General features: G+C 32.7%; 3 protein-coding genes across 5 annotated transcripts; 1 reads left to right on the top strand and 2 right to left on the bottom strand.

Annotated features, from left to right (window-relative positions):
* Positions 1–909: 909 nt before the first annotated feature.
* On the bottom strand, positions 910–12383 carry LOC114410199 (SET and MYND domain-containing protein 4-like). Of its 2 annotated transcripts, none has more exons than XM_028374042.1 (14): positions 12172–12383; positions 11795–12094; positions 11029–11233; positions 10522–10640; positions 9081–9470; positions 8845–8979; positions 8469–8609; positions 8183–8338; positions 7025–7237; positions 6129–6289; positions 5803–5917; positions 5044–5124; positions 2351–2758; positions 910–1252 (listed from the first exon to the last, which is right to left on the bottom strand). In XM_028374042.1, exons 1-13 carry the CDS (start codon positions 12298–12300, stop codon positions 2534–2536), a joined length of 2370 nt encoding a protein of 789 aa, XP_028229843.1. In that variant the 5' UTR covers positions 12301–12383; the 3' UTR covers positions 910–1252; positions 2351–2533. The 2 variants fall into 2 exon arrangements, with proteins under 2 accessions (XP_028229843.1, XP_028229842.1); XM_028374041.1 differs by having other exon boundaries at positions 2342–2758.
* Positions 12384–14167: 1784 nt separating this feature from the next.
* On the top strand, positions 14168–20765 carry LOC114410200 (membrane protein of ER body-like protein). The gene is made up of 9 exons (XM_028374043.1): positions 14168–14694; positions 15600–16181; positions 16563–16742; positions 17139–17495; positions 18036–18155; positions 18455–18826; positions 18998–19222; positions 19666–19727; positions 20107–20765. Exons 1-9 carry the CDS (start codon positions 14277–14279, stop codon positions 20569–20571), a joined length of 2781 nt encoding a protein of 926 aa, XP_028229844.1. The 5' UTR covers positions 14168–14276; the 3' UTR covers positions 20572–20765.
* Positions 20766–23988: 3223 nt separating this feature from the next.
* LOC114410201 lies at positions 23989–25900 on the bottom strand. 2 transcript variants are annotated; one of them, XM_028374044.1, is made up of 4 exons: positions 25720–25900; positions 25553–25628; positions 24371–25091; positions 23989–24267 (listed from the first exon to the last, which is right to left on the bottom strand). In XM_028374044.1, the coding sequence occupies exons 1-4, from the start codon at positions 25785–25787 to the stop codon at positions 24227–24229; spliced, it is 906 nt and encodes a 301-aa protein (XP_028229845.1). In that variant the 5' UTR covers positions 25788–25900; the 3' UTR covers positions 23989–24226. The 2 variants fall into 2 exon arrangements, with proteins under 2 accessions (XP_028229845.1, XP_028229846.1); XM_028374045.1 differs by having other exon boundaries at positions 24357–25091.
* Between the last annotated feature and the right edge of the window lie 1649 nt (positions 25901–27549).

Genomic DNA, 27549 nt, shown 5'->3' on the forward strand with positions numbered 1-27549 from the left:
CTTGTTTTCTAAAATGAATATTTTAGCAAGTATATAATAAGACATTTGATATTTATTCTAATTTATTTAATTTAATTAATCATTAAAATTGACATAATATATATTTTTAAGATATCTTATTGTTTAATTTATAACAAAATTTGACATAAATAACCAAGATAATATAATTCAATAGTTTGATAAAAAAAATTCATTCCATATGGAGTTATTAATGTTATAATACTAGTGTAAATATATACACACAAAATACTCTTGAATTCATAATGTGAGTCTCTGTTTAGTACAACTTATTTATGTAAAAATAAGTTGTTTATTTTTATCAACTTTGTATGAACTGAAAAAAAATATCCTGTTTTCAAAATCCAGCTTAATGAACCCAATATGAGATTTCACTCAACGCATTACACAAGAGATGTATCAAATTAACAAATAAAATTAAGTGGAAATAATAGACTATTGAATTTTAAATGAGTAACTAAATTGAGACTTTTTAAAATAATCATGTAATCAAGGTTTTCATTAGATACGTACTCACAAATTTATAGACTATCAAGTGTATGAGACATATACTTACCATTAAATTTCATCACAAAAAACTCATTAAAACACAGATTACACACCTTTTTAAACAAGTCACCTAAATTTAATCCTCCATAAAATTGCCCCTTTATTTTTGGATATGTAGAAGTTTATGGGGAGAAGGGAAATTGATATATCCCACAAATAGATTATGAGTTTGTTAAATTTCTATAGATGCACACATCCCAAAAGAGTATCATTCCCGCCTCGTAATCTGGGCACCATAAACTTATGCACTATTTGATTCAATGGTAGGGGAGAAGAAAGGGGAAAGAAATTTAAATGATTAACAACTTTGGTTTATACGGGGAGAGGAGAAAGGAGGGAAAGGGAAAGAGAAATAAATTTATCATTATATACTTTGAATAATCAAATAAAATTGTTAAGATAATATAGTCCAATTAATATAAAAATTTATCTCTTTCAAATTCTCCCAATTTTGGAAATTGGGTAAGAACTAAGGAGATATTTAACCCCCTCCTGGCCTCCCCCCCTTTCTTTCACTCTATTTTTCTCTAACCGAACACCATATTAGTGGGCAGATTATGGGGTACTCAAGTCACCAGCTTTGCTGAAACCTTTGAACTTGCCTGAGGTATCCCAGCTAAGTCACAAATGCCCAGAGCATACCTAAAAGCCAGCAACCACGTGCAACACTATGCATCGATCTCACCTGAGACAAGCACAATCAACAACGATCCAATTAGGAAATTAAAAAAGTAACAAGACATGCGAAAGTCAACAATCAATCCCAAGAAAAGAAAAATAACTGGTGGTAAGCCGATCAGAGACTCAAGTTCCTGGAGATGAAAATAATGCATTCAAATTTCTCCAAAGAACTTCTATAGGCTTGGTAAGTAACCAAATATCCATTGATGTACTTCATAACCACATGCAAGAATTAAAATATCTTTGATGGGTTAATGGGATCAGTGAAACAATTTCAGGCAGGGAAGAGAAGGAAAAAGCAAGAGCCAACAAAATATTAAATATCAATTCAGTAGTGCTCCGACGAGAATAAAAGGAGCATCACCCAATAATCAAATCCTCTACCACACTAATTTCCAAAATTCTTTTATTTATTCCTTTGCCGTTCCTCAAACTATCATTTGCATTTCTTTCCTAACTTCTATTTCCTTCTATTTGCCCCCCTTTTGGAGTATAGATTTTTCTCATTTTTTCTTTTTCTTTTGGCATTCAATTTTTTCTTTTTCTAGTCTCCGATTGTCTGAATAGCATAAAGTTTGAAGAATCTGTTCGTCTTAAATCAATCCCTGTGACTTTAATGCTTGATACTCTATCTCACTGTTACTTGTGCAACAAGTATAAATGCATCATAGAACTAACATATCTTTCACCTATCCAAGTCTATCAAGAAAAAATGAAAAAAATCCTGCCAGCCTTGCCATCATTCCTAAAGCTTTGCACCATACGTTCTAAAAAACAGCACATAAAATATAATTATCAAAATTACATCATCTACTAGGTTTACTGCTCCCCACTTTCACAAAACCATTTAGAAAGAAAATCCTTGGTTCGATTTTAGTACTAGTAGGTATAACTTACTGCAAATAACAACTTTCTTTGGGAACCAAAGCTATAACATGAAAAGTGATTGTTGATACCCATTGTAACTAATTGAGATTTCATCCGCTGGGATCTCAAGACAATCTTTCAAATATATCTCCTCCCCTTTAAATTTGGATTAATCTTACATCAATGAAACACAGGTTCAAAAAGAGAGAGCAGTTAGAGAACACACCTGACTGACCTGAGTTCAAAGCCCCATTCTTATTTATGAGGCAATATGTCCTGACTATCAAACAGCTAGGATGAGCTTAGAGTAATCTTTCTTGAGGTCGTTGACTATAGCATATCTTTCATATCAAATGACCTGTCATTTAAGCTGTGATATACCTCACATTTTATAGCTCACTTTGTTGCAAAAAGCATTTTATTGGAGAGCCTTCACTGAAAATTTCTTAATTTCTCTCCTAAGGTATTGAAGATAAGGGAAGACCAAGTCTGCATGAAGTCCATAATAACGTGAGAAGATATCATCTATTCGACTTATACTTTCCACAGCAGTACCATCACCCAAGGAAAGTTGGATGGAAGAAAGCTTCACAAGTTCATATGCAATAACAATATCATCAGTATCATATAGCTTTTCCAGAATCTGCAACAAATAAAAGAACAGAATAGTTTAGACCTATTACTTGGAAAGACTTGTAAATTTGATAACAGGACCATATTGGAAATGCATTCATGCACAAGTAAAACATCAATTGTGGGAATATCAGTTTAAATTTCCAAACTTAAATTAGTGATTCCATATGCATGGTAAATTGCTATGTTCCAGAAGTTATTTATCACAAAGTCAAAGTATTGATAGATTGTGGTGCCACCCATAACTTCATTTCCAAGGAACTGGTGGAAAATTACAATTAAAGGTGGATGACACTCCGTCATACATGGTAGAAGTTGGAGATGGACACAAAATTAAATGAAGGGAGTATGTAGAGAAGTTCCCCTGAAAGTGCAAGAAGTACCGGTACAGTAGCAGTTCTTCTTGTTTGGCCTTGGAGGCGTAGATATGGTTTTAGGTATGGAGTGGTTAGCAAGCTTAGGAGAGATTAGAGCCAACTTTGAACAACTAACGCTGGTCCTCAAGATTGATGGCAGAAAGGTGATTATAAAGGGAGAACCCGAACTTTTAAAGAAAGACGCCTCACTTAAATCTGTGTTGAAAGCTTTGCATCAGGGAGAAGGGTTCCTTATCGACTATCACCACATTCAAACAGAGATAAATTGGAAGGATACAATTCCGCCAGAATTAAAACATGTGCTACATGATTTCCCCTCCATCTTTGAACCTCCAGAAGGACTTCCTCCGCAACGGCGCCAGGACCATGCCATTCACCTCAAAGAAGGAGCCCAAATACCAAATATCAGACCATATAGATATCCTCACTATCAGAAAACAGAAGTTGAAAAATTGGTTGCTGAAATGTTAGAAGCAGGAATCATTCGACCGTCCACGAGTCCTAACAATTGCCTTGAGGGATCCACCATTCCTTCCCGCCTTGAATAAGTCAATAAACTAACAATTGCTTGAGATAAATTATTGGCTACTCTAAGAGAAAATTTGTTGAAGTCTCAAGATATCATGCGAACAAATGCCAACAAACGCCACCGGGACATAGAATATGCAGTCGGTGATTGGGTGTTCTTGAAGATGCAACCTTACAGGAGAAGATCCTTGGCTAAAAGGATTAATGAAAAACTCTCCCCTCAGTTTTATGGTCCTTTCCAGGTGTTAAATAAGGTGGGTGCTGTTGCTTATAAGTTGGATCTTCCATCTCATAGTAAAATTCATCCGGTCTTTCATGTCTCTCTCCTCAAGAAAGCCATTGATGACTCGTTCCAATCCCAACCTTTACCACCTATGTTATCTGAGGATCAGGAATTACAAGCTTATCTAGATTTTGTTTTAGATATTTGTGAATTACAACCTGGCAACGTGGAAGTTTTAATTCAGTGGCAAAATCTCCCTCCCAATGAAAATAGTTGGGAATCTGTGACTATATTACAAGAGGTTTTTTCGACTTATCACCTTGAGGACAAGGTGAGTCTTTTAGGCGGGGGTATTGATAAGCATAAGCATAAGCCACACATCACCAAGGTGTACACCCGCAAACACCCAAGGGGTGCAAACCACCCAACAGTTACAACCCACCCAAAGGGTGTAAACCACTCAATAGTTACAATTCACCCAAAGGGTGCAAGGTCAGAAGATGTGAATCAAGGAGACATGACCCTTGGGAATAGTCACAACCAACCGTTATGATCCGCCCAAGGGATGCAAGGTCAGGAGATGCGAATCAAGGGGGCATAACCCTTGGGAACAGTCGCAACCAACCGTTATGATCTGCCCAAGGAGTGTAAGGTCAGGAGATGCGAATCAAGGGGGCATGACCCTTGGGAACAGTCACAACCATTCAGAATAATTGTGTCCATTAGATGTAGTATAAATAGAAGTAAACCAAAATGGGAAAGACACTCTGGAATTAGGAAGAATCTGAATTGCGGAGAGACAGGCTCTTGAAAACCTGTGTAATGAAATATCTCAAATTATCTATAAATTTCTGTTTCATCTTTTTAAATCTGTTCCATTTTTATCTGTTCTTATCAGATACACTACTTGGTGAGTGTTTTTCATGTTTCACAAAACTTGAAATCTTGATTGAGATAGTAAACAATTTGAAATGTTTTTGTAGATATAGGCAAGAGGTGTCGAATCACACAAATTTTGTCTTCACTATTTTGTCTGTGGTGGTGTGTGTGTGAATTTGGTCCATGAATATAAGAAATAACAAGGATTCTTGATCTCTCAATTAAAAAATATTATTAATAAAAAAGATTAAGACATTTTTCCAGTAGGCTTATTAATAAAAGTTTTACCTGGATAGATGCTTTACAATGATCCAAAGATAATTGTAATTCTCCCACTAAACAAAATGCCTGGGCAATGCTGTCTTCTGCCTGCATGCATCATATGTTCAATGAAAGTTATGAGACATTGTTTGTCTACCAATCTATGCCCTTCAATAGTTGTTACACGCACATGCACACACTTATTTTCACCAATCCAATCATTCTGCATGTTTGGATTAGCTTATTTTGTGTTCAAAAAGATTAATCAAGCATCTAGGGAGAGCTTGAGAGAGGGGCGGATGGGGGCAGGCATGTGAATTGTAGTATTATTGTCATAATCACTTGTAACTAGTTTGAGATCAATCAAAAACTCATTAGCTGATAGTTGCATATATTCTGAAATACATATTATATATTAAAAACAAAAACGACGCTTTCACACCCCTAATGGGGTGTATACATACTTGACGGAAGAGAAAGAAAGAAGAGAGAGAAAGTAATAAATGTAAGGGGAAAGGAAAAAAAAGAGATAGAGCTATAAGGTGAAAGTAAAAAATGGCCTTTGAAAAATCAAGGTTGTTTATTAAAATGGAGTAATTAAGTGCACTATCAATTTGGTTTTAAAACTTTTAAAGGCCTGATTATTTTAATTTCACGTTGGTAAGTTCAATGCTGATGAAGTTATTGAACATGGGTATTCCAAGACTACCCAACACACACCTATTAGCAGAAACATAAAACTAGAACTCGAATGGAGTTTTTAAGTGTAGGGAGGCTGAAACTCACCTCTGCAATAAGCTTGTTGTATGCATGCAAATTTAATCTTAGCAATCGAAGAGATTTCAAAGCATCAGAAATAGTAATACTTGAAATTTGTTGTGACAATATTGCATCCTGCAACCTGTAATTTCCATATTTCAGAACGTAAAGTGCTCAAATTAAGCTGCCGTCTACTATTTACAATGAGCTCATGCAGGATTCAAAATCGGAGGAATTTATCAAGCTAGCCTCAAATTGGGAAATATTCAAAATTAGCTGTGATTATATTCAGAGTAAAAGAAAAGCTGTACTTCATGACAAGGTTACTAGGAGCCAAATTGAACAGTGCATACCTTTTTATGCATGTTAAAGCTTTACTGACTGCAGCACGTGAAGACTCCAAATCACAGTAAGAACCACATTTCAAACAGTATCCAGGTTGAATATCAATAGAGGCACCATTTTGTTTGAAGACACGAAGACATACTTCATAAATGTCAGCATTTTTGTCAACCTGAAAGAGTGAAGAATTTTTAAAGGGAAAAAATATTTCATCCCTGAAAGAGTGAAAACATGCATCATAAATGACATCTATCCAAGTTTTCCAACCCTTGAGCAACTTATGTGTCAGCAGGAAAATGCCAAGTCGTTCAATGATAGTGATTTGTTATAAAATGGTAATTGAAAGAATTGCCTATTCATATTATTTTCTAGTAAACATCTCCATAAATATGGATGAATAAGAAGACTTGATTATACCAAAATTTAACTGTATTTAATTCATGATTTGGTAGACATTTTCAGAACTCTGCCAAGAATGAATAGAAGGTGAAGGTAGGCTGCCTGATATTAAGATAGGAAAAAAGAATTGTTGTTATACATGAATTATTCACTTAAGTTGTAGCACAAGATTTGTTTCCTTATTTGCACAGACTTCTTCCCTTATTTCCATGTTCCCTCTATTATGTACAGATTTGTAGCCTAAAATACCAAGTTAGCATTTATTATGAGGTCTCTACATATGTTGTATTTAGCCTCAGTACAGATCATCAGAAATAATATTCATTTTTTCATATAATGTTATACGTCTCAATCACAAGAATGGTTTCCGTATAGTTATTTGTTAAGGTGATTTCAAGAAAATCAATACACCACTTAAGGCAAACCACACAATTTAAACTTTACCTACATTTATAATGCAAAGAACAATGGTAATTCAGTATCTACAAATGTCCTCTAAAGGGCTTACATGGTCAGAAATAGGGAAGTGCTTGATTTTCTGCTTCTCACTGTCATGTACTCTGCTTTCCAACACTGTGCCAGAACAATTTGTATTGACACAATGGAAGGCATTGAGGACAATGTCAGATAGATTAACTTCTGAACAACCAGTACACTGACAAAGAAATGCATACTCGTCTTTGAGAAAATTAAGGCGATCTTTACAATCCCACAACCCAACCTGCAAGACAAAACTGTATATTGAACAATTGAACAACGACATTTATACAGAAGACTTAACATTTGGAAGTCTGAGTAAATCACTTTTTCTTTACTGGTTTTTGCTTTCTTTTAGGATGTAGAGGGGAAGGAGGACTTGAACCCACAGGTCATACAAATACAATTCCAGACCCAGTAACCAGGGAGGTATGTTAAAGCCTAACAAACTGTTACCAAAATACCTAAAACTGGTTAGCCAACATGCTTGATGTAATTATACTCAAGCGAGTCCATAGAAGAGTATAAGTTCATTTAAAAAGTAAATTATTCCTTTTATCCTTCACTTTTATTTTAAATGGGGGACAGCTGCATTCTTTTTCCACCACGAGAGGATCTTCCATTGCACGTATCTTCTACTAGTGGGCTTAGGCTTGTACTGGTAGTTATAATACAAGTACTTGACCTAATTGATTTATTAGAATAAAATAGACGTCTCTTTATCATAACACATGATACAAACCAAATATTATATTATTCCAAGTTTCAATTTTGCCTATCTGAGCAAAAGTTACCCCCTCAAAGCCATCATAGCCATAAAATTCATGATCCTCGTTTCCTCTCTCACTTTTGGAATTGGTTTCTTGACAAGGCAACAGAGCCTCTTCAATTAAGTTGTCAAGAGCTCAATCCATGCAACCCTATTCTAATTAAGCTAATATTCCAGTACAAAGTTTGGTGGGCCCTTGTTTTGTCTATGCCTCAAGAACAAAGGGAATTTAAATGAGGAGGCATGTTTGAGATGAAAATATAAAATCATTCTTTAACAGCTTACGCTGTAAGGATGCTTGATCACTGACATTCTTTATCAAGAAAAAAAGTATAGACAATTAGCCATACCTGAAAAGTCTTCAGCAAAAAGGCTGACTAGCAATGTTAAATACAGCTTTTAAATACAAAAGGAAGTTACCTGTGGACCATAAGATAATTCTAGTTGACTCTCGGCTGCTACAACATTTGTGGTTCGTAAATAAAGAGTGCGTGAAAGAAAATATGCATGAGTATTTGGCTGGCAAGAATGGTTGAATAAACTGCCAGCTTTATAAATAGCTTTACCCACTCTGACCTAAGAGAAATAACAGAATATGACTTAGAATCACCAAGGATATAATAGTCACTAAGAAAAGATTACCATCACCAACAACGTCCAGATTATAATTGTAGGATTTGCAATAATGTTCACAAAAAATATCTACCTGTTCCACATTACTAGTTGAATGAGCACCAGATTGAAATGGAAATTCTCCAAAGCGACCTGATAGTCCATGGGCGTCTATTGATTTTAAACGAACGACAGTCATACAATTTACTTTAATTTGAGAAATAATTATAACAACCTGCAATGATAAAAGATGATGAAACCAGATTATTTAAATGATTCAAATTTCAAATACAAGTAACAAAATATATTACATATTTCAACAAATACTTGCTTGGTTGTATTGGAAAAATGTTCTACTACACATGGTGCATGATGGTACTGTAAGTTTTGTTATGAATAGAAGTACAAATAGATACATCCACATGCACATGCATATTGCATGCACACACACAAAAGAGTGTCAAAACAACCTGTGATATGAAGACTTCGTCTATGGAAAACATAATTCCACAAGAGTGTTGAAGACAATATAATAATACAACGGCATATATATGTGAATCCAACTTTCTTTCAGATGACATTTGTTTGTAACAATGAGAAAGCTCCTGCACGAGAAGAACAGAATCCATAAGCATGCAGCTACTCATAATCAAATGACAATGGCGCAATCAACTGAACTTAAAAACTGCATGCATTTAAAATATACCAGCCTTTCCACAAAGTTTATAATATCTTCAGGTGGGATATTTAGCAAAAACCTAGCTAGGATTCGACCAGCCAAAACTATCTCAGACGGAAGTACCATAGGCCAATGTACACCTTGACATTCATGTTTATGTTCAGTAATATCCCCAATTTCCAGTTCAGAATCATTGCATTGAATAACTTCAGCAGCATATTCTCCAAGATCACTGGGTAAGTTTTTGAAAAAGCCATTATACTCTGGGTAAATTTTGAACATTTGCCCAGTTGCCCGTATCCGGCATTGGTGGGAGCAATACAATGGTATTGAACACAATATACAAGGAACTCTATCAGCAGGTAGGTCGTTCAAGCAATAATGGCAATGGGTTTCCCGACATTGCTTTAATATTATCTGCAGAATAAAAAAAACTATCAAGTTAACTTCCAAGAATAAGTTTGTTTTCCTAAAGTAATACAAATATACAGAATAGGAAAAAAATTTATCCATTGACATCAAGAAAACTGAGGATTCATGTTTATAAGTTAAAGCTACTGACAACAAAGTCTTCTGTTAACCAACTATCCCAAAAGCAAGTTGTTAGGCGAAGACACATGAATGATTTCATAGTAGTATTGCATTTCTAACACACCCCTTCGCGCAAGAGCCATTTAGATTTGAAATGTAAATAATGCACAAGTCCACCAATTTGTGTTGAAATTCAACTTTTATTAGAAAAATAGGGGCAGCAAAAATCAAACACTTGATCACTTGGTCAAAGAGGTTTTGATACCATGTCTAGAACAAAGCTTAAGTTGTTAGGTGAAAACACATGGATGATTTTATATATATTTTAACAATGTCCTTATTTTCTCAAAAAATAATGAATGTAGATTGCAGTCAGGAGTCTCCAGTTCTCTGAAAAGGAAATCATGTACTTAAAAGTCAAAGAAGTTGAAGCCAATTTCATCTGCAATTGCAGTCAGGAGTCTCCAGTTCTTTGAAAACGAAATCATGTTCTTTAAACAATTGACTCTTTTATTTCCAGTAAAATTTCTTCCTTTACATCAACTCTATTTGAACATCAATCTCATCTCATAATAAATGGGAAGAAAGAAGACCTGTAAGTTTTTTTCCTGACAATTCTCTTTGCTTACAGTAGGTCAAATGCACTATCATGTATATAAAGCATTCAGAATTTCATAACTATTTAAACAGAATGTTTGGTTTACACAACAGCAATGATATAGGTTTAGGATGTTAATTGCTTCAACTGAAAGCTAATAGGGAAAATTGCACATGAACCTAAGTTGAAGGGGGTAATGTATATTTTAGCCAGAAAAAAATTAATTAAAAAGCTAAATGTGCACCAACCAAGCAGAATGAAGCCATTAACGTCGCTAAAATTGGACATATAAATACATTTATAATTCATGATATTACAGAGAATGTAGTTGTTTCTTACCATAGCATAAGGTTCTTCAGCATGAACCAAAGAACCTGGTGAAATGACACATGATGACACGATGCCTCTTCCTTTATCAGGTGTGGAGACCCGCTGTAGCTTTATGTGAGGCATCTCACCTGCCACAAATGCACTTTACCATCTTCTTATCTCAGGAAGAGTGGAAAAAAAAGGTACTTTCAATATATACTAGAATAGCTGATAGGACCCATGAACATGGTAAAAAAAATAAAAGGACAGAAGGCAAAGTAGATAGAGTTGGTTAAAAGTAGTTAGTGACAGAATTAGGCATGTAGCTAGCTTAAATAGCTAGAGTAGAAGATCACTCATTCTGTTTTGTTATCATTTGAGAACTAAGAATTAGCTCTGTTCTAACTTCTAAGAAAGGGGAAAGCCTTGGAAGGAGAATTCTCTTCTTAGGTGTATAACTACAATAACTTGACTTCAAGATAGTTTACTAGAGTCTGCATCTCAAGTTCTTAACAAGGAAAGCTTCTTAGTTCTTACCCACAGTATTGCAGTTGTTCTCTGTATGTTGTATTTGTTCTACTGCAGTCGTGCTTTTGCATTGGTCTAAAAGAATTTTCAGTTCACCTTCTATTTGTCTCTTCCCACCCATTGAAGGTTCCACACTCTTAGCCACATTTAGATCACAAATTGCATTTTTATAATTTCCCAATGAAGCATTTGCCTTACCTCTCCTGTACCATGCCTGAGGCCAAAATAGTAAATTACTAAAAGAAGAACTGAAACTATAATTAAATAAGAGTATTTTGTGTGGTTTGATATGACAACACAACAGTAAATAATTCTTACAGCATCTATATCCTTTGCCACAACAACCTACATCAACACATCCCTAAAAATTCATTTGCACCACAACAAATATTGATCATTTGGATGAAGAAACAAAGCATGTCAAAATATACATGTTACTTTGAATTATCATGTTAATAACTGAAATCCCAAGACAACCCCAATAAATTTGCAAATATTGCAATGAGGCAAAGTTCGAAGAAAACTAATCACTTTTTTTGTTGCTAAATTCATTTTATGTATTATGTATCCTTCCATCTCGAAGTATGGAGAAAAAATAAATATGATATTGATATTTCTTGAACCACTCATGAATGACTTGATCTACGAACATTTTTTGCACATATCAAAACAAACCTGGTACAAATGCAAGAATTCATCCGTTCTATAATGGTGTAAAGCTACATAAAAACAAGTAAACTTGGAAAAACAGTTAACCACTGAAACTGATTTTCACCTTAGCATAGCTTGGACAAATTTGAAGAGCTCGAGTGCAATCTCGTAAGCATTCTACTATAAGACTCATTTTATGCAATACAGTAGCACGATTGATATATAATGTTGCAACAACAAGATTACTCTCCATATCACTGGCGGTGTCTAATGGAGCCTCGCGCAATGCCTGAGTGTAGCAGTCCAAGGCCTTAGCATAATCTGCGTTGGAGAAGCACTGATTACCAAGCAGCCTGGATTTCAACGCAGCGTCCTTGTTCTTGGCGCACAGAGCATACTTTGGATCTGCGAGTTCAGTGATCATCTGAAGAAGAAGAAATTAGGGATTATTGGTTTGTTTAGTTGGTTGGGAATGGAGAAGGTTTATATTCTTAGTCTTACCTGGTGAAATGGGTGGAAGTGGAGAAAGAAGCGGTGAAGAGAAGAGCATGTGCTGCGAAGGTCATCGACATCGCTATCCCCTATCGCTCGCTTCAGGTTTTCTGGAATTGCAGCTTTCAGAGTCTCCATCTTCTTCTTCTGCTGCACTCTCTGATGAGAGTAGTTTTATCTTTCTTTGGTGACAACAGAACAGGAGACACTCTTCCAATACATATTTGTTACATAGTCGAACTATCTCATTGTCTTGTATTATTCATTAAAATATTAGAGAAGTCTTTTAAAAAAATTAATTTTTAACTAAACATGTTTTTCCCAAAATACACAAAAACGTCATTATGGTCTTTAAGAATGTGATCCCTAAAAATGTAATGTTTATACCTTAAAACAAATGTCTTTTTAAAATTAGGATTAATGTAGGAAGTTTTTATTTTTTTATTTTGAGACGATTAATATATGGAGTTACAAGGTAATTATAGAAAATCCTCGTTCATGGATATCAAAAGAGAGAAAGATGATTGTAGAGGATTCAAACTCTTTAATTTGTCGTTTTACCTTGGGTGCAAGAGAAAAAATCTTGTTAATTTGTGTTATTTAGTATTCAGTTTTAGCATGAGCCTTTTTTTTCTTCAAGAAAGTAAATACATTTAAATTAAACTATGGTTGAGGAAGTGGTACAAACTTTTTTTCTTTTATGGATGGAGTTTGATTTCTTTTGAAGTTAATAAAATTTTTTTTCAACAACTTATTCAAATAGTTTAAATAACACTTTGAGCAGAAAAAATATTATCTAAAATGATATAAGGATAAAATCCCTAGAGAATTTATCATTATTAAAAATATTACATGTCATTAATGTTTTTTATTAAGTCATAAAGAATCATAAAATAAGACAAATTAAATACTGTGTATGTCACATGCATATCACATAAATTTTATTATATTTAGAATTTAGGATTAAGTTTCTTGAGATAATGGTCACTTAAAGTAGACAAGTACTTAACAGAGATTATTAACTCTAGCAACTATTTATAATAATGGAAAATCTTTTAAGGATTAAATATTTTTTTAAAAATAATTTAGGGATAAAAAATTCAAAACTTTCATAAGTTAAGGACTAAAAACTTAATTAGTCAAAAAAAACATAAATATAATTTACAAAATTAAAAATAAAAATAATTTTATAAAAAGACAAAAAAATACTAAATTGTTAAGAAAAAAAAGTATTTAAGCTTATAATTTCTATACTTGGGATATTGTTGACTATTCAGTTCATGATTCTAATTTAATGCTTTCATGTTTCAACCCAAATGCATTTGTCCTCTCTCTGCCCGGACGGGATGTTTCAGTCCCGCGTGCTAATCGCCGTTGGCTTCACACGCACACTAGACAAAATAGCACCTGAACCAAATAAATAAAGACAAAGATGAAGATAGATAGTATTTTGGATTTGTTAAGCATGCAGTATGTGCCTCTATTTTATTTTATTTATTTTTAAGAAAATTATATTTTGATTCTTTATATTTTCAAGACTAAAATATTTTTTTCATAAAATTAAAATTATTTAAATTTTGTTTCCGTACAATTTATAGTATATTTTTTTTTTATCTTCGTAAGATTAAAATGTGTCAAGTTTTATTTAAAATTAAGTTTGTGTCAAATTGAAACCGTCATTGTTCAATTTTTAATCAACAAAATATTACAATTAGCGATAATTTTTTGGTAACCTTTAAAGTAAAGTATCATTTAAAGAAAAATTTCTCACTCCATATATGATTAAGGGGATCCAAACACCTTGCCCGTAAAACATAAATATTTTTTCAAAAGGAAATATTGATTATTAAAATATAGAGATATTTAAAATGATCATATGAATTTAAAAAAGAAATTATGTGATACCAAATTGGCAATTTGCTCGCATGCATATCTTTAGTTTAGGAAAGAATTGTGAGTAATGACTAATGAGTGGAGGGAGCTCAGCATTATCTACAGAGATAGTGTGTGAGCATGTTAAAAGCAGCCTTCACATTTTTCATAAATAAAAAACTTTGTCGTATTTTCTCTTCCTTCTTTTTCTTCTTCTGCTGCTTCTGAACAAGCCAGCTTCGATGGAACATGTGCACTATCACTTGGTAATGAAGGAGGAGGAACAACAACAACAACAACTGCAAGACAATGCTGCTTTGAAAGGAAGGCAATCCCTGCAACATGGGAAGGTTCATAGTAGTATTGTCACTGCTGTGCCACCTTCCTTTCTTTCATTGGAAAAACAACCTCTTCTTCAGAAGGAGGAATTATTTCATACTCAAAAAGAACAGAAAGAACAACCTACTCAGAAAGTTGAAGAAACAAGCAATGTTGTTGCTGAAAATGACAATAACTTGAACGGTGAAAGTGAAACAGCTGGGCTTGGAAGCATAGATGAGTTTGTAGAAAATGCAGTGAATGGAGAGGCTAAAAGAAGCGCTACCATAAATGTTGATGCATCGCAGAATAAGAATAGTGTTTACTTTGACAAACAACAAGGTATCATACTATTACATTTCATTTCATTTGTGCTTCTTTTTATCCTACACAACAGCAATGTTTGCGAGACCTCAAAGTGTATGTCTCTCAATAATACCATAAACTTTTGAGCAAGGGTATTCTTCACTATATAAGAGTTAATTATATCTTAGTAAACAATATGAAGGATGATATGCTTATGGCACCCCCCTTGGACTGAAATTTCTGGGAATTCATTTTTGCCATTCCGGTTTTTGCAATAATAGTAAGCATACATTTCATCACTTTTTTATGCGTGAAGAGATGTGGAAATGTCACCACTGCACATGGACCAAGAAATTTGACAGTCCTTGGAATGTGCCGCGTGGGAACCTTAATGGCCACTACTCTGACTTGCTCATGAATCTCAAAACTATGATTCAAAAAGGACCATGTTTTGTTTGTAAAACTTAAGGTCAGTAGGTGCCGAGATTTCTAAGGCACACATTAGCAGTTAGTTCTGATCCGCGTTGTTGCACAGTCTTCCAATAGGGTGGACTCTCCATGTTGACTTGGACAGACCTTGCAGTAACTTTTTTTTATATACCACTTAATTTTTAATTTGTTGGGTTAAAAAGCTTCTACTTGTTGGAATGTCTGCATAAACCATGCTCCACCTTTGTTCTGATGTTTTATAAATGCAGCTTTTTACTTTGTTTTGGAATTTGCTTAAACATATGATATGGTCATAATCGCAAGATTGATAATTATCTCCTTTGGCATAATGCAATTTTGTTCTATAATAGCCATATCTTTGAAACTTATTTTTGATATATATATATATATATATATATATAGTTATGAATGTAACATTTCCCCCCTCCACGATGCATGGACTTTCATGTGTGGCAATTTGGTATTGAAAAGTTTCTGTGGCATGCTTGCAGGCAATGATATTGATGGTGCAAACTCTATTCTTCCAAAAAATCTTGGGGAGGGAGACTTTGATGCACGGGTTGAAAATTCTGACATTCAATGTAATCCATGCAATGAAGTCAACAATCAATGCATGGAAACTGTTGATGAAAAAGAACCTTTACTTAATTCATCTGAAATACTGGCTGCAACTGTAGACAATTGTGGTGATGAAAACAGTGCAAAAGCATATCCTAACTTGGGAGAAGAAATAGACCAGCAACTAAAAGACTACGATGTTGAGGCAGTGTTGGCAAAACAAGAGACACATGACTTGTTTTGTCCTAATTGCAAATCTTGCATTACTAAAAGGGTTATCCTCAGGAAGAGAAAAAGGAGTACTATTCCTATTCCTAATTTAGACACCAAAGCAAAGCGTGACAAGTCAGCCACTGAGGTGGTTAATGGTTCCATAGACGTAACCAATCAAGGTGATGAGACAATTGCAACATCTGATGTTGGTAGAGTAGAGACACCTGCTGATAATTATGAACCTGAAAGAGAACCAGAAGTGTTCAGATGTTTATCATGCTTCAGCTTCTTTATTCCTATGAGTAAGTTGATTACCTTTCCTCATCAAAATAACGTAGTCTGGTCTTAAATTTTCAGTTTTATTCTACTGCCTTTGTGTGTGTATTTTTTTTTTTTTTCAACAAATGTTAGTTGTTAGAATATTAATTTTATTAACAGAGGGGATTGAACTCCCCACCTTTCCCTCCTTCCATTCTTCCTTAACCATTCCACCCACCTTATATCTCCAACTGCCTTTGTGCTTTAAAATGTTCCATTGAAAGATATCTGGTTATGAATATTGAAAAATAACATTCACATGTTTTGAGAGATGGTTAAGGAATAAAGGTTACCATCCTAATATTTGCAATGCATATGTCATATAATCATCTATTGTGTGCTAAAATATCTAGTTACTTTGGCAGGAAATGGAATCAAACTGTTCCCCAGTTTTGGTGGTACCCGTGAGCCTGAAACTTCACAAAAACCTTTGGTCACACCTTCATCCAATGTGGAAGATCCTTCAATCGTAGTAGCAGCTTCCAATGCAAATTGGTTCTTCAATCTGTTTACTTCAATCAAGGGAAGAAAAGATAGTGCGCAAGGTAATAAATAATAATAGTAATAAATAATATATAATTGCTACTGGGTGGAGCCACTTTCACGATGATGCTCACATGAACATAGGACCCGCCAAGGGGGTGGGCTCCTACCCATTTTTATCGTTGTCATTTTTAAAGGTATTTATACAGTAGAACATTGGTAAAATTTCAAGACCAATATTCATTTTTTATATGTTTGTTTGACTGTGATATTCAGGACTGAAAAAGTTATTTTCAGGACACAAAATATAGATCCTAAAATTTCTTATCTCTCTACTTTCCTTGTGATCTTTTTCCCCTTTTTCTCTATCAGAAGATATGTGAACCGACAGTTATTAGTAATGAGATCTTTCAGCCTCCAACTAAAAAGCCTGTGTTCTTGACATGTTGTTGTTGTAGTTGATGCTTCAATTGAAGATTCTAGAACAGATCCTGCTTCAATTGAAGATTCTAGAGTTGATAATCCAGAAAGTCCACTTGCTAATACAGCTATAAGTCAGAGTGTGAATCTGTCAGCAGATATTAAGCCTGGACATGGAGGTGTAAATTCTTCAATTCCCTCAATACTTAAGTCGGTAATAAAGATTGAATCATGGATAGAAAAAAGCAAGAAATCCAATGTGGCATTGCAGAATGAGCCATTGGTTGATCAGAATGATTCCTGGGATTTTTCAGCAAAGGAACAGCTTCTGACTGAAAATGTTAAAACCGATGTGGGAGACAAAAATCGTGATTCAGTGGTTGGGATAAAGACAGGTAAGCTTGAAATTTAAAAATGAAAATTCCTTGATTTAGTTTTAATTTTTGGACTTGTTTGGATAAACTTCTCCATAAACACTCATAGGAGAAGAAAATAAAAATGAAAACTGAAATAAGCTTCTCCATAAATTAAAACTAGCTTATCTATAAGCCAATTTATAGAAACTGTCTTATATTAGCTTATTCAGAAGATGTTTTTTAACTTACATATAAGCTAATTTTAGCTTATAGAGATATTTATTTATTTTTTCCTTATTATTTTCTCCTATTAGTGCTTATGGAAAAGTAACACACACTCATATTTTGTCAAACTACGCATGATGAATTTGGCAGCATAAGTAAGCTATCTGCTTTAAGAGGTATTTCCTTAGTCATACAGGTTCCACTGTCACGTGTTCAATCTTTGAAGACCATTAGTTAAAAATCAAGCATTATGGACTTGTGGCTATGATATTTAAGTAATTCCCTACATATTTTGGTAAAAATGTTATAAAATTTCAAAACCTGCAAAATTGTCTTATTGAATTATTCATGCAGATACTGTTGCAGATATATCCAAGCGTGATAGTGTTTTATTAACAACTGTTGCTACCACTGAAAATGTGAGAACCGATTTGGGAGAGAAAAATCGTGATCCAGTGGAGGTGATAAAGACAGGTATGTTTGAAATTTAAAGATGACAATTTCTTGATTTTGTTTTGATTTTTTGTCTTTTCAACACAAAATCATATCGTCCAACTATTCATGATGAATTAACATAAGTAAGCTATCTGTTTGGATAGGTAATTCCTTAGTTATACAGGTTCCACTGTCACAGCCTCAATCTTTGAAGGCCTTAGTTATAAATGATGCATTATGTTATGATCTTATCACTATCCCTATATATTCTGATGAAGTATTATAAAATTTCAAAACCTGCAAATTTGTCTTAGTTGCTTATTGAATTATGCATGCAGATATTGTTGCAGATATATCCAAGCCTGAGAGTGTTTTGGTAGCAACTGTTGCTACTACTGAAATACTTTTTAATGCTGGGAAACCTTTAAAGGATGCCATTCTAAACCCATATGAAGGGTCTCCAATCTTTGAGAAGTCACGGAAAGATGTAGACAAGACACTGGAAATAGCTCAGGATAGACATTCCTCTTTGATGGAAAAAGCACAATCACCAGATCAACCATTTGGCAGCGAAGTAGTTACAAATGATGTAGCTAGTGACAAACAAAGTTTTAGAGTAGATGCCACAATTCCAATAATTCAAGATTTTAAGAAAGTGAAGAAGGATATTGAAGAGGAAATAAAACCTTCCGTTACAAATGAAAAGGAAGGTCTGAACATGAAAGAACTTAAGTTAATGATTAATTAACAAGAATTCTTGCTCGCCTTATTTTTCTTGCAGTTTGTGTTCGCATAAGAAACGTTATAGGCTTTCTTTTCGTGTAATAACCATAATTATGATTACGATGCTGTTAGTAATGTGAAAGTTTTTGTTGAGGCAGAAGCAATTAAATTCTCAATGTCTAGGACACCAGATGATGTTCCAATTGAAGGAGCTATTGTGACTGAAGCACATACTCAAATATATATTGGAGAACAACCAGGGGCTGAAATTGGTGAGCACCAAGAGTGGGAAATACTTAAAAGCATTGTATACGGTGGTTTAGTTGAATCAATCACTAGTCTGGGGGTTGTGTCATCTGCAGCTGCTGCTGGTTCTGCTCCATGTAAGTGCTTCTCTCTTTCTCATTCTCTCTCCATGGGGGGGGGGGGGGGGGGGGGGGCAACTACGGTGTCAATTCATTAGATAAGATAGTTATCTCACAATATGTGATTCTTTTTCTTAGTGTAGAAGATGCTTAAGAAGTCTTAATTTGAGGTGTGTGATGGTTATGTACCTAGAAATAAATGAATAGAGATTCATTTCTTATGTTCAAACAAATTGAGATTTTTATCGAATCATATTATGTCCTTATATTTGCTCTTGCTAAATGAGGCAAGTTTATTTATAGAAGCATACATGACGTCACTCAAAAACAGAAAGGACTCTTCTGCTTTCAAGTTTTATGAGATAGTGATCTGAATTGCTAGAATTGTTATTTTATATTTAAAAAAAAATGATATACAGATTGGTAACAATGTTAATTTTCTAATCTTGTGATTATTGTAGTGAATATTATAGCACTGGGGTTGGCGAATCTGATCGGTGGACTTTTTGTCATCGGCCATAATGTGAGTTGCCTTCCACGTGTTGCTTATTGTCATAGTTACAGTTCTATTATAGCTAAAGATTACTTTTATTTTATAATCTAATTGACTCTGCATCACCCCTTATATGATGTGTCCAGTGTACCGTGTAGTATTTTAAAGATCTCTGCAAGAATGCATGATGTTAATGTTATAGCTGAGGTCATGTGTTTGAATTTGAATTGTGTTTCATTTTAGTAACAGAAAGGAAGTAGGGAATGATATCACACACCAATGTTTCTTTTTTCACATTCGTGTATCACATTATTGAAGCTTCCATAGTGATGTTATATCCAAACATGATCACATATCCTTGCTGCTTTGAAATTTCTACTTAGTCAAGCTCTTTTTTCTCCTTTCCCAGCTCATTGATCTGAAAAATGATCACTCTGGAGAGGATTCACTACAAATGAATGTGCAAGATCGGTATCAAGAACTACTTGGCCGCAGAGCAAACTTTCTACTCCATGCTGTTGTAGCTGTTTTATCATTCTTAATTTTTGGTTCTGTCCCTCTTGTTGTCTATGGCCTCTTGATTCGTGTGCACTACTATGAAGAAGTTAAGAATGCAGCTGTGGCAGCCACTTCTGTTGTGTGCATAATTTTGCTTGCTATTGGGAAAGTTTACTCCAGTAGGCCACCCAAAACTTATGTCAAAACGGTGTTACAATATGTTACCTTGGCACTTGCAACCTCGGGAATCTCTTACATAGTAGGTGATCTAGTTAAGGATTTCCTTGAAAAAATCAGTGGCTCAGAATCTGTTAATGTTCTTACCATGCCCTTGTCAGACACAAGAAGAATGAAACAAGCGTGGATGTCTTATTGAAGCATATCTTTGATAGTAGCTCGAGCTGCTGCTGCTTCTAGCCTAATATGAACCTTCCAAATCAAAATATATGAATGGTAGCTTGTGATAGTTCCAAGCAACATTTTCCGTCTTCTTGTTTTCTTGGATTCATTCATGTTATACATGTCAAGGAAAGATTGTTTTTTAGGAAATGGAGTGTTTTTTTTACGTCACGTTTGATTTGATTTGAGTGTTTTTTATTTTTATTTTCAAAGAAAACAAAAAATAAGAGTAAAAGTATGTTTGCCTGAAATTTTAAAAATATTTTTTCAGAAAAATATTTTTAAAAATAGGCTTAAAATTGAAAACAACAAATTAAAGTTTTTAGTTTTTCTGAAAAAGTAAAAATACAGTGACACTTTAATTTTTTTTCGATACATATTTATTAAATATTAAAAAATTAAATATAAAAATAAAAAATAAACGCTCTAACCAAACAGAAAATAAACACTCATAAAAATTAAATATTTTCAAAATAAACAAAAAATAAGTACTTAGTGTGTGGAATAAGTATGGAAAAAGTATCATTTTAACAATCGTTTATATTTTTAATCGGTTATATAAAATTTTATGTTTAAATATATAACATATAAAATATTTTAAAATAATATATTTTATTTGAAATGTATAATTTTTTTATTTTTTTGTAAATTTATTATAATATACATTATTAAACAAATAAAATATTTAAAGTTTTAACATAATTTATTGTGTTAGTTGGGTATTAGGTATTGTTGTTACTTTTCTCTATTAGAATTACTTCGTCTATCTCAAAATAAATGTCATTCTAAGTTATTTTACATATATTAAGAAAAGTTAAAAAATAAATGTAAGAGAGCACTAATTCTATAAAACTAATCTTATTAAATAGATGAAATAGTAGTATTAGATTCAAAAACTAAAGTAACATTTATTAGGGGTAATGATGAAAAAGAACAATAAATAAATGTTATATTAAAAAAACAAATGCAATATTTTGGGACAATTTTTTTTTTCAAATACGACACTTATTTTGGAAGGGAGTAGAGTTTTACCTTGATCATTTGCATGCAAATATGTACCTCAAATATCACACACAAAAAAATTATCCACTTTAACTAAGAAGTTAATTAATCACATTTAATTACAATTAAAATATTTTTTCCAACTTATCCTTCAAGTTGGTATTAGGAATAAAAAAAAATCATTAAAATTAATACCTCTATTAAATAAATGATATTTTAGAGATTGTAACATTAAATAAGCTAAAGTTAACTGAAAATTTTTTGTATTTGAGACCAAGTAAAAAAAGTTTTTTCTTCTTCTTATTTTTTTAGATCAAAGAAAATATTATGTTGATTACCAATGTAAAACTCCAATTAATTCTCTGACAAAGAATAATACCAAAAGTACATAAAAAAGTACCCCTCCATATTTATTTATAAGATATTGTTGATTAATTTACGCTTATTAAAAAATATGGTTAATTTAGTTTTTATCATTTAAATTTGTAATATATTTTTTTTTCAAAACTACCCTTAAATAATTAATGTATTAAGAGAGAAGTGGAGTTTTTTTAGAAAAAATTAAACTATTTCATTCTCCAATTCTTATGAGAAAAAAAGACAACTCATAAAATTTATTATTTATGGACTAAAATAATTAAGGGTATTCAGGTAAAAAATAATTAATGAAAAAGACTCTTAAAATAGAAATAAAAATAAAAATAAAAATAAAAATAAAAATTTGAAACATTTAGTTTCTTATAAAGACTCTTATAAAAAATAAAAATAAAAATTCGAAACAATCTCTTATAAAAAGAGAGGGAGGGAGTATCAAATAAAATATTTTAAATTATAATTTTGACCTCCCTAATATTTTAAATGTGTGATTTTGATCATTCTATTTCTAAATTAAAATATTTAGTTTCTTATTTTTTTTAAAATTATTATGACACTTATTTTATTCAATTAATTTTATAAACACTATTTTGCAATGTATTATTAGTCAAAAGTTATTAATTTTTTGAATTATAAAAATTTATAAATTAAAATAAAATATAAAATATTTATTTTTACATGCATTTTTTAATTAAAAAATTTTATTTTAATATAAATTATTATATATAAAAAAAATATTTTAATTTTAAAAAATACATAAACTAATAGATAGATTATTTTTTAAAAAATTATTTTATGTAATTTTATACAAATTATTTAAATTTAAAATAATATTTAAATAATCTAAAAAATAAAAATTTTATTACTTTTTATAATTAAAATAAAAGTTTGTATCATTTATATATGAAAATAAATTTACATAATTTTTATTAATAACCTAAAATAATTTACATATTACTTTATGTAATTTTCCTGATTTATATAATTGGTATTAAAAATTATTTACTAAATGAATTTTTACATTTCAAAAAATATTAACATGTAATTTCCTAAAAATTTAAGAAGAAGAAAATAAGAAGGAAAAATGAATGATTTTGGCTTCTTCAAAGAGAAGATTCTAAATTATGAATAAACTAACTTTATCTTAATTTAATTTTTTCTCCTTATTTTCTTCTTCTACGTGTTTATGAAAAAACTTATAAAAAATTGTCAAAGTCCTTTATGTACTGAATTTTCATTAACAATCGAGCTAAGCTAAGCATCATGTATTGAATTTTCATTAATAATCGAGCTAACCATCATGTGCAATCCATCTACTCACTTCTCCCAAGTGGAGCTGGAAAATCCTCTGTTTTGGCCCTTTTACTAAGATTTTATGATCCACAGGCAGGAAAGGTATTAATTGATGGGAAAGACATACAGAAATATAATCTAAGATGGTTAAGGACACAGATAGGACTGGTACAACAAGAGCCACTGCTTTTTAATTGCTCCATTAGAGACAATATTTGCTATGGCAATAATGGGGCTTCTGAAAGTGAAATAGTGGAGGTTGCTAAAGAAGCAAACATACATGAATTTGTAAGTGATCTACCACTGTCAGCTTTCCGGAGGACAAAAGCAAAGAATAGCCATTGCCAGAACATTACTATAGAAGCCTGCAATAGTGAATGCTTTAAAAGCAATACAACTGAAGGAAGACAGTGGCTTGTAAGAGAAAAGAATGAAGGCGTTAAGGAGCAAGGTTCTTACATAATTTCTGGATTCTAACTGATTTTATACAATAATAAGAACAAAAAACTCTATTCAAGTAATCTATTTGCACTTCACAACTTTCTCTGCCTTGGATCTTTTCCGTTGTTCTTGACATTATATGTATATTCACTTATTTTCCATGAAAATAAGAACGATAAGTAAGAGCCCTGACTTCCCTGTTTACATAGCATGAATTTTAAATCATCACTATAAATTTTTGGATCATGGAAAGAGACATATCTCTTGATAAGACCTCTCTGGCTAATGCCAATTTTACAACATTCTATACTTCTTTTTTTCTTTAGTTTCTTGACAATGATAGAGCTACAAATATTTGTATAATATGCAATTACCCCAAATCATCTATATGAAAGTTATGGAAATAGATATTAATAACAAAATATGAAGCTAGGAATGCAGATAAATTACATGAGCAGGGTCCAAAACTAGGAGATTATATTGAAGATGTCCTTTTTGTTGACAGTTGACTTGAATTCCAACTATTGTTCTTGAGTGACCATTATGTTGAAAGTATAGAGGCCTGTCCAAGAAAGAATTACAAAATTAAAAAACAATTTAAGAAACAAAATTATTTGAGGTTAAAAATTTGTATCTAAAATATGCCATAACTGGCGTTTTCTCACTGATCACAACATGCTGCTGGCAAAATAGGATTGAGCTTTTATCAGAAAAGTAATTCCACACAAAATCCATGAGAACTTGATAACCCTCACTCTTTTCAGCTTTTCTTTTTACTATGTTATGAATATTTGCTTTATCCCTCATGTTATCAACACTTGAACCTGTGAGGGATTGGGATTCCTTAGGACCAAAATCCACTACTCTTGCCCGAAGAGCAAAGGAACGCAAAAGAGCAGTGCACTCAGTAGTTCCTATCCATTCTTTTGAACCACAAATAACATGATTGAATTGAGCTGATCCAGGCGCATCAAAACCCTTTTCCCAAGCAATCTCAAGCCATCTCTGGAGCGACAGGATATCAGGAACAAATCCAGAACCACCAAACAAAGCTTTCCTTGCTTCTGGTCTTTCCACTAGTAAGTGAGAGCAAAGCATCTGAATGTTACACCAGCCACAACCCCATCCGGCATCCTCAGATTCAAGGCACTGGAAATGATCAACATAACCTGACAAAATACTATAAGAATTTCCAACTTCAGAGTCTAAACAGTTTCTCAACAATGCCATCAGACCACCTTCAACTTTGTAAAAATTGCTCCTTGTCTGCGAACCAATCAAGCAAGAGATTTTGTCATTCACTTTGCATTCCCCATTATCACTATTAGTCTCACCACCACACGAATAGTTTGCTCCGGACCGTGAGCCATTGGGTGCTTGCTCTCTCTGCAAAATATGACATAAGACAATCTGTAGCACAATTGAACAACTCATATATCTCTTATCTGGATAAGCAGAAAAAATCCTTTATTTTATATCACACATTATCTACACATCAAAACTTGTAAATGGGAAAGTTGGGAGGAAAAAAAAACATCAGAGAAGATTCACACATGAGTTAGTGTTTAGCACAGCAAGTTATTTTAAACATGCACTCACTCTCTCTTCCATCTCGTTTTCATCCTATATCTATCACTTTCTCTCTCTACCTTTTCTTTTTTTTCTTCTTATCTCTCCTTTCCTTTCACTTTCACCCAGGATACACCCATTAGAGTGAACGTTTAGTTAATTTCTGTAGCAGTAGATAGTGTTAAAGTTTAACAAATCAAATTTTATGGGCATGCAAGACACATTTACATTCAAAATCAAAACCTCTTTAAAATGAGAAAGAAAGGAGGAGATGGTACCGGAAGAGATTGAGATTGAGGTGTTGGGGGCAGGTCAAAATCATCGTCGAGATCCCAAAAGTGCGTCTTGAAGTGCCTGCGTTTGTTTGCAGAATCATAATATTCAAATGCGGGTAAGAAATGGAAATGAACATGCATGTTATGTACAAGGACAGAGACATGCATACCCAGTACGTTGAGAAAAGGGTACTTGTGAATCGCAGAAGGGGCAACTAACGAATGAATCTGAATCCATCTTCCCATTGCTATTACCACCATAATGGTGAAGAAGAATTCAAATGCGCTTTACTTTCCTTCCACAACAAGTTATATCACAGTTTCAATAACACTTGTGTTTGTAGTACTTTGTACCCGATCCGCTTCTTCAATCATTCTTTGCCTTTTCTATTTTTAGTTTAATTTGATTTACCCATGTTTTTTTCATTTTTAAGATTGGTCAAATTACACATTTACTCCTTTATTATTATTTTTGGTTAAGATTCAGTTTAATCTCATACTTTTGAAAAATTCAATTGAATTTGGGTCAATTTAATTTACTCGATCACTGTCGGTCACGTGCGTTGGCTCTTCTACACCACATGTCTAATAACAACGAAAGTACCGGGGCTGCGTTTTGTTACTATGGTATGACATTTTGCTTCTTTCTTGCTACCAATTTTTTACTTTTCTTATTTTGAACTAACTCATGTGGCATAATACTGGATTGGATTAGTCAAATGCATATTCTGTTATTTGAACTACAGATTTTAGTGCTTATTATTATTACTTGTTGTTATATTGTTATTTTGATTCAACTGGTTGCTATTTGAACTACAGACGCAACAAGTGGCCCTGTTATTTTTGGAGGCTAGTATTTTCTCTCCATGCTCACCACTTTAATTTTATTATTTGGGTAGTATGACAATAGTATATGTTATGTGCTTCATGATACAGATGATGTGACGAAAGGGCAACCACTTAGAGCAAAAAGGAGATATCTTAGGAATGACTTCTGCCCCTAAAGGACAATCAAAGTCACGGACAACATTTCCTGAGCACACAACAGGTTAGTGAAGTTGGCAAAGGTAAATTTTTATTGTTGCTTTGAATTTGATGAGGGAATTGAGAGGTAAAAATGAGACAGAGGCCCAAGAAAAAAAAATATAGGGGTTATTAACTTATTATAGCATCACTATGTTTTAACTTATATAAGTAATCGTAGCTTAAAATATTTATATTATAAATGACATAATTTTTTAATTATTGGAGTAATTTTTATGTATAATATTTAAATCGACCTAGAATTATAAGGATGGCAGAATTAAAATAAATAATTCATGTATATAATTATACATTATAGATTCCAAGAATATTATTTTGCATATAAATACATAAGTTGATCTTATATGTTGCTAGCATTAAATATTACCTCTATAAAATATTTTTCATCAAATCAATGTACTGCTATTTGTTATTTCATCCCACTTCTCACCCCCACTCCAACCACACTGTCGGAAACAAAATGTCGGAGCTGCTGGATATGGCCACTGGCCGAAGCAAGTAGCAAACCACAAAAGGCTGATGCAACATTTTGGGTGCATTCTCTGCCAAACGTGCACAGCATCACTGAAACACACATCACATCACACATACAACTTTAATAATTTATGTATGGATGAATTTTTATGGTACACAATTTTTTTAATAAATGACATTTTTGTTAGCTTATTCGCATAATAATAATAATATAAAAAAATTCAAAAAACTTACACGTATAATTAAATACCTCAAATTATTTTGAGTTTTTTTAACAGGTCCGTTAATTTTTTTTCTCTTTTTAAAAAGGCCAAGGACCAGTTTTTTATTTTCTTCTTTGGTTTTTTTTTCTAGTTTGTTAGGGCTTAAAAAAATATTCTTAACATAAAATAGGATAAACTATATTTTTAGTTTTTAATATTTTTTAAATTTGGTTTTATTTATTCTTTTTATTTTTTTCTCTAATTTTGAAAAATATCAGT

The sequence above is a fragment of the Glycine soja genome, chromosome 4 (assembly GCF_004193775.1).
Source record: "Glycine soja cultivar W05 chromosome 4, ASM419377v2, whole genome shotgun sequence".
In the NCBI taxonomy this organism is placed as follows: domain Eukaryota; kingdom Viridiplantae; phylum Streptophyta; class Magnoliopsida; order Fabales; family Fabaceae; genus Glycine; species Glycine soja.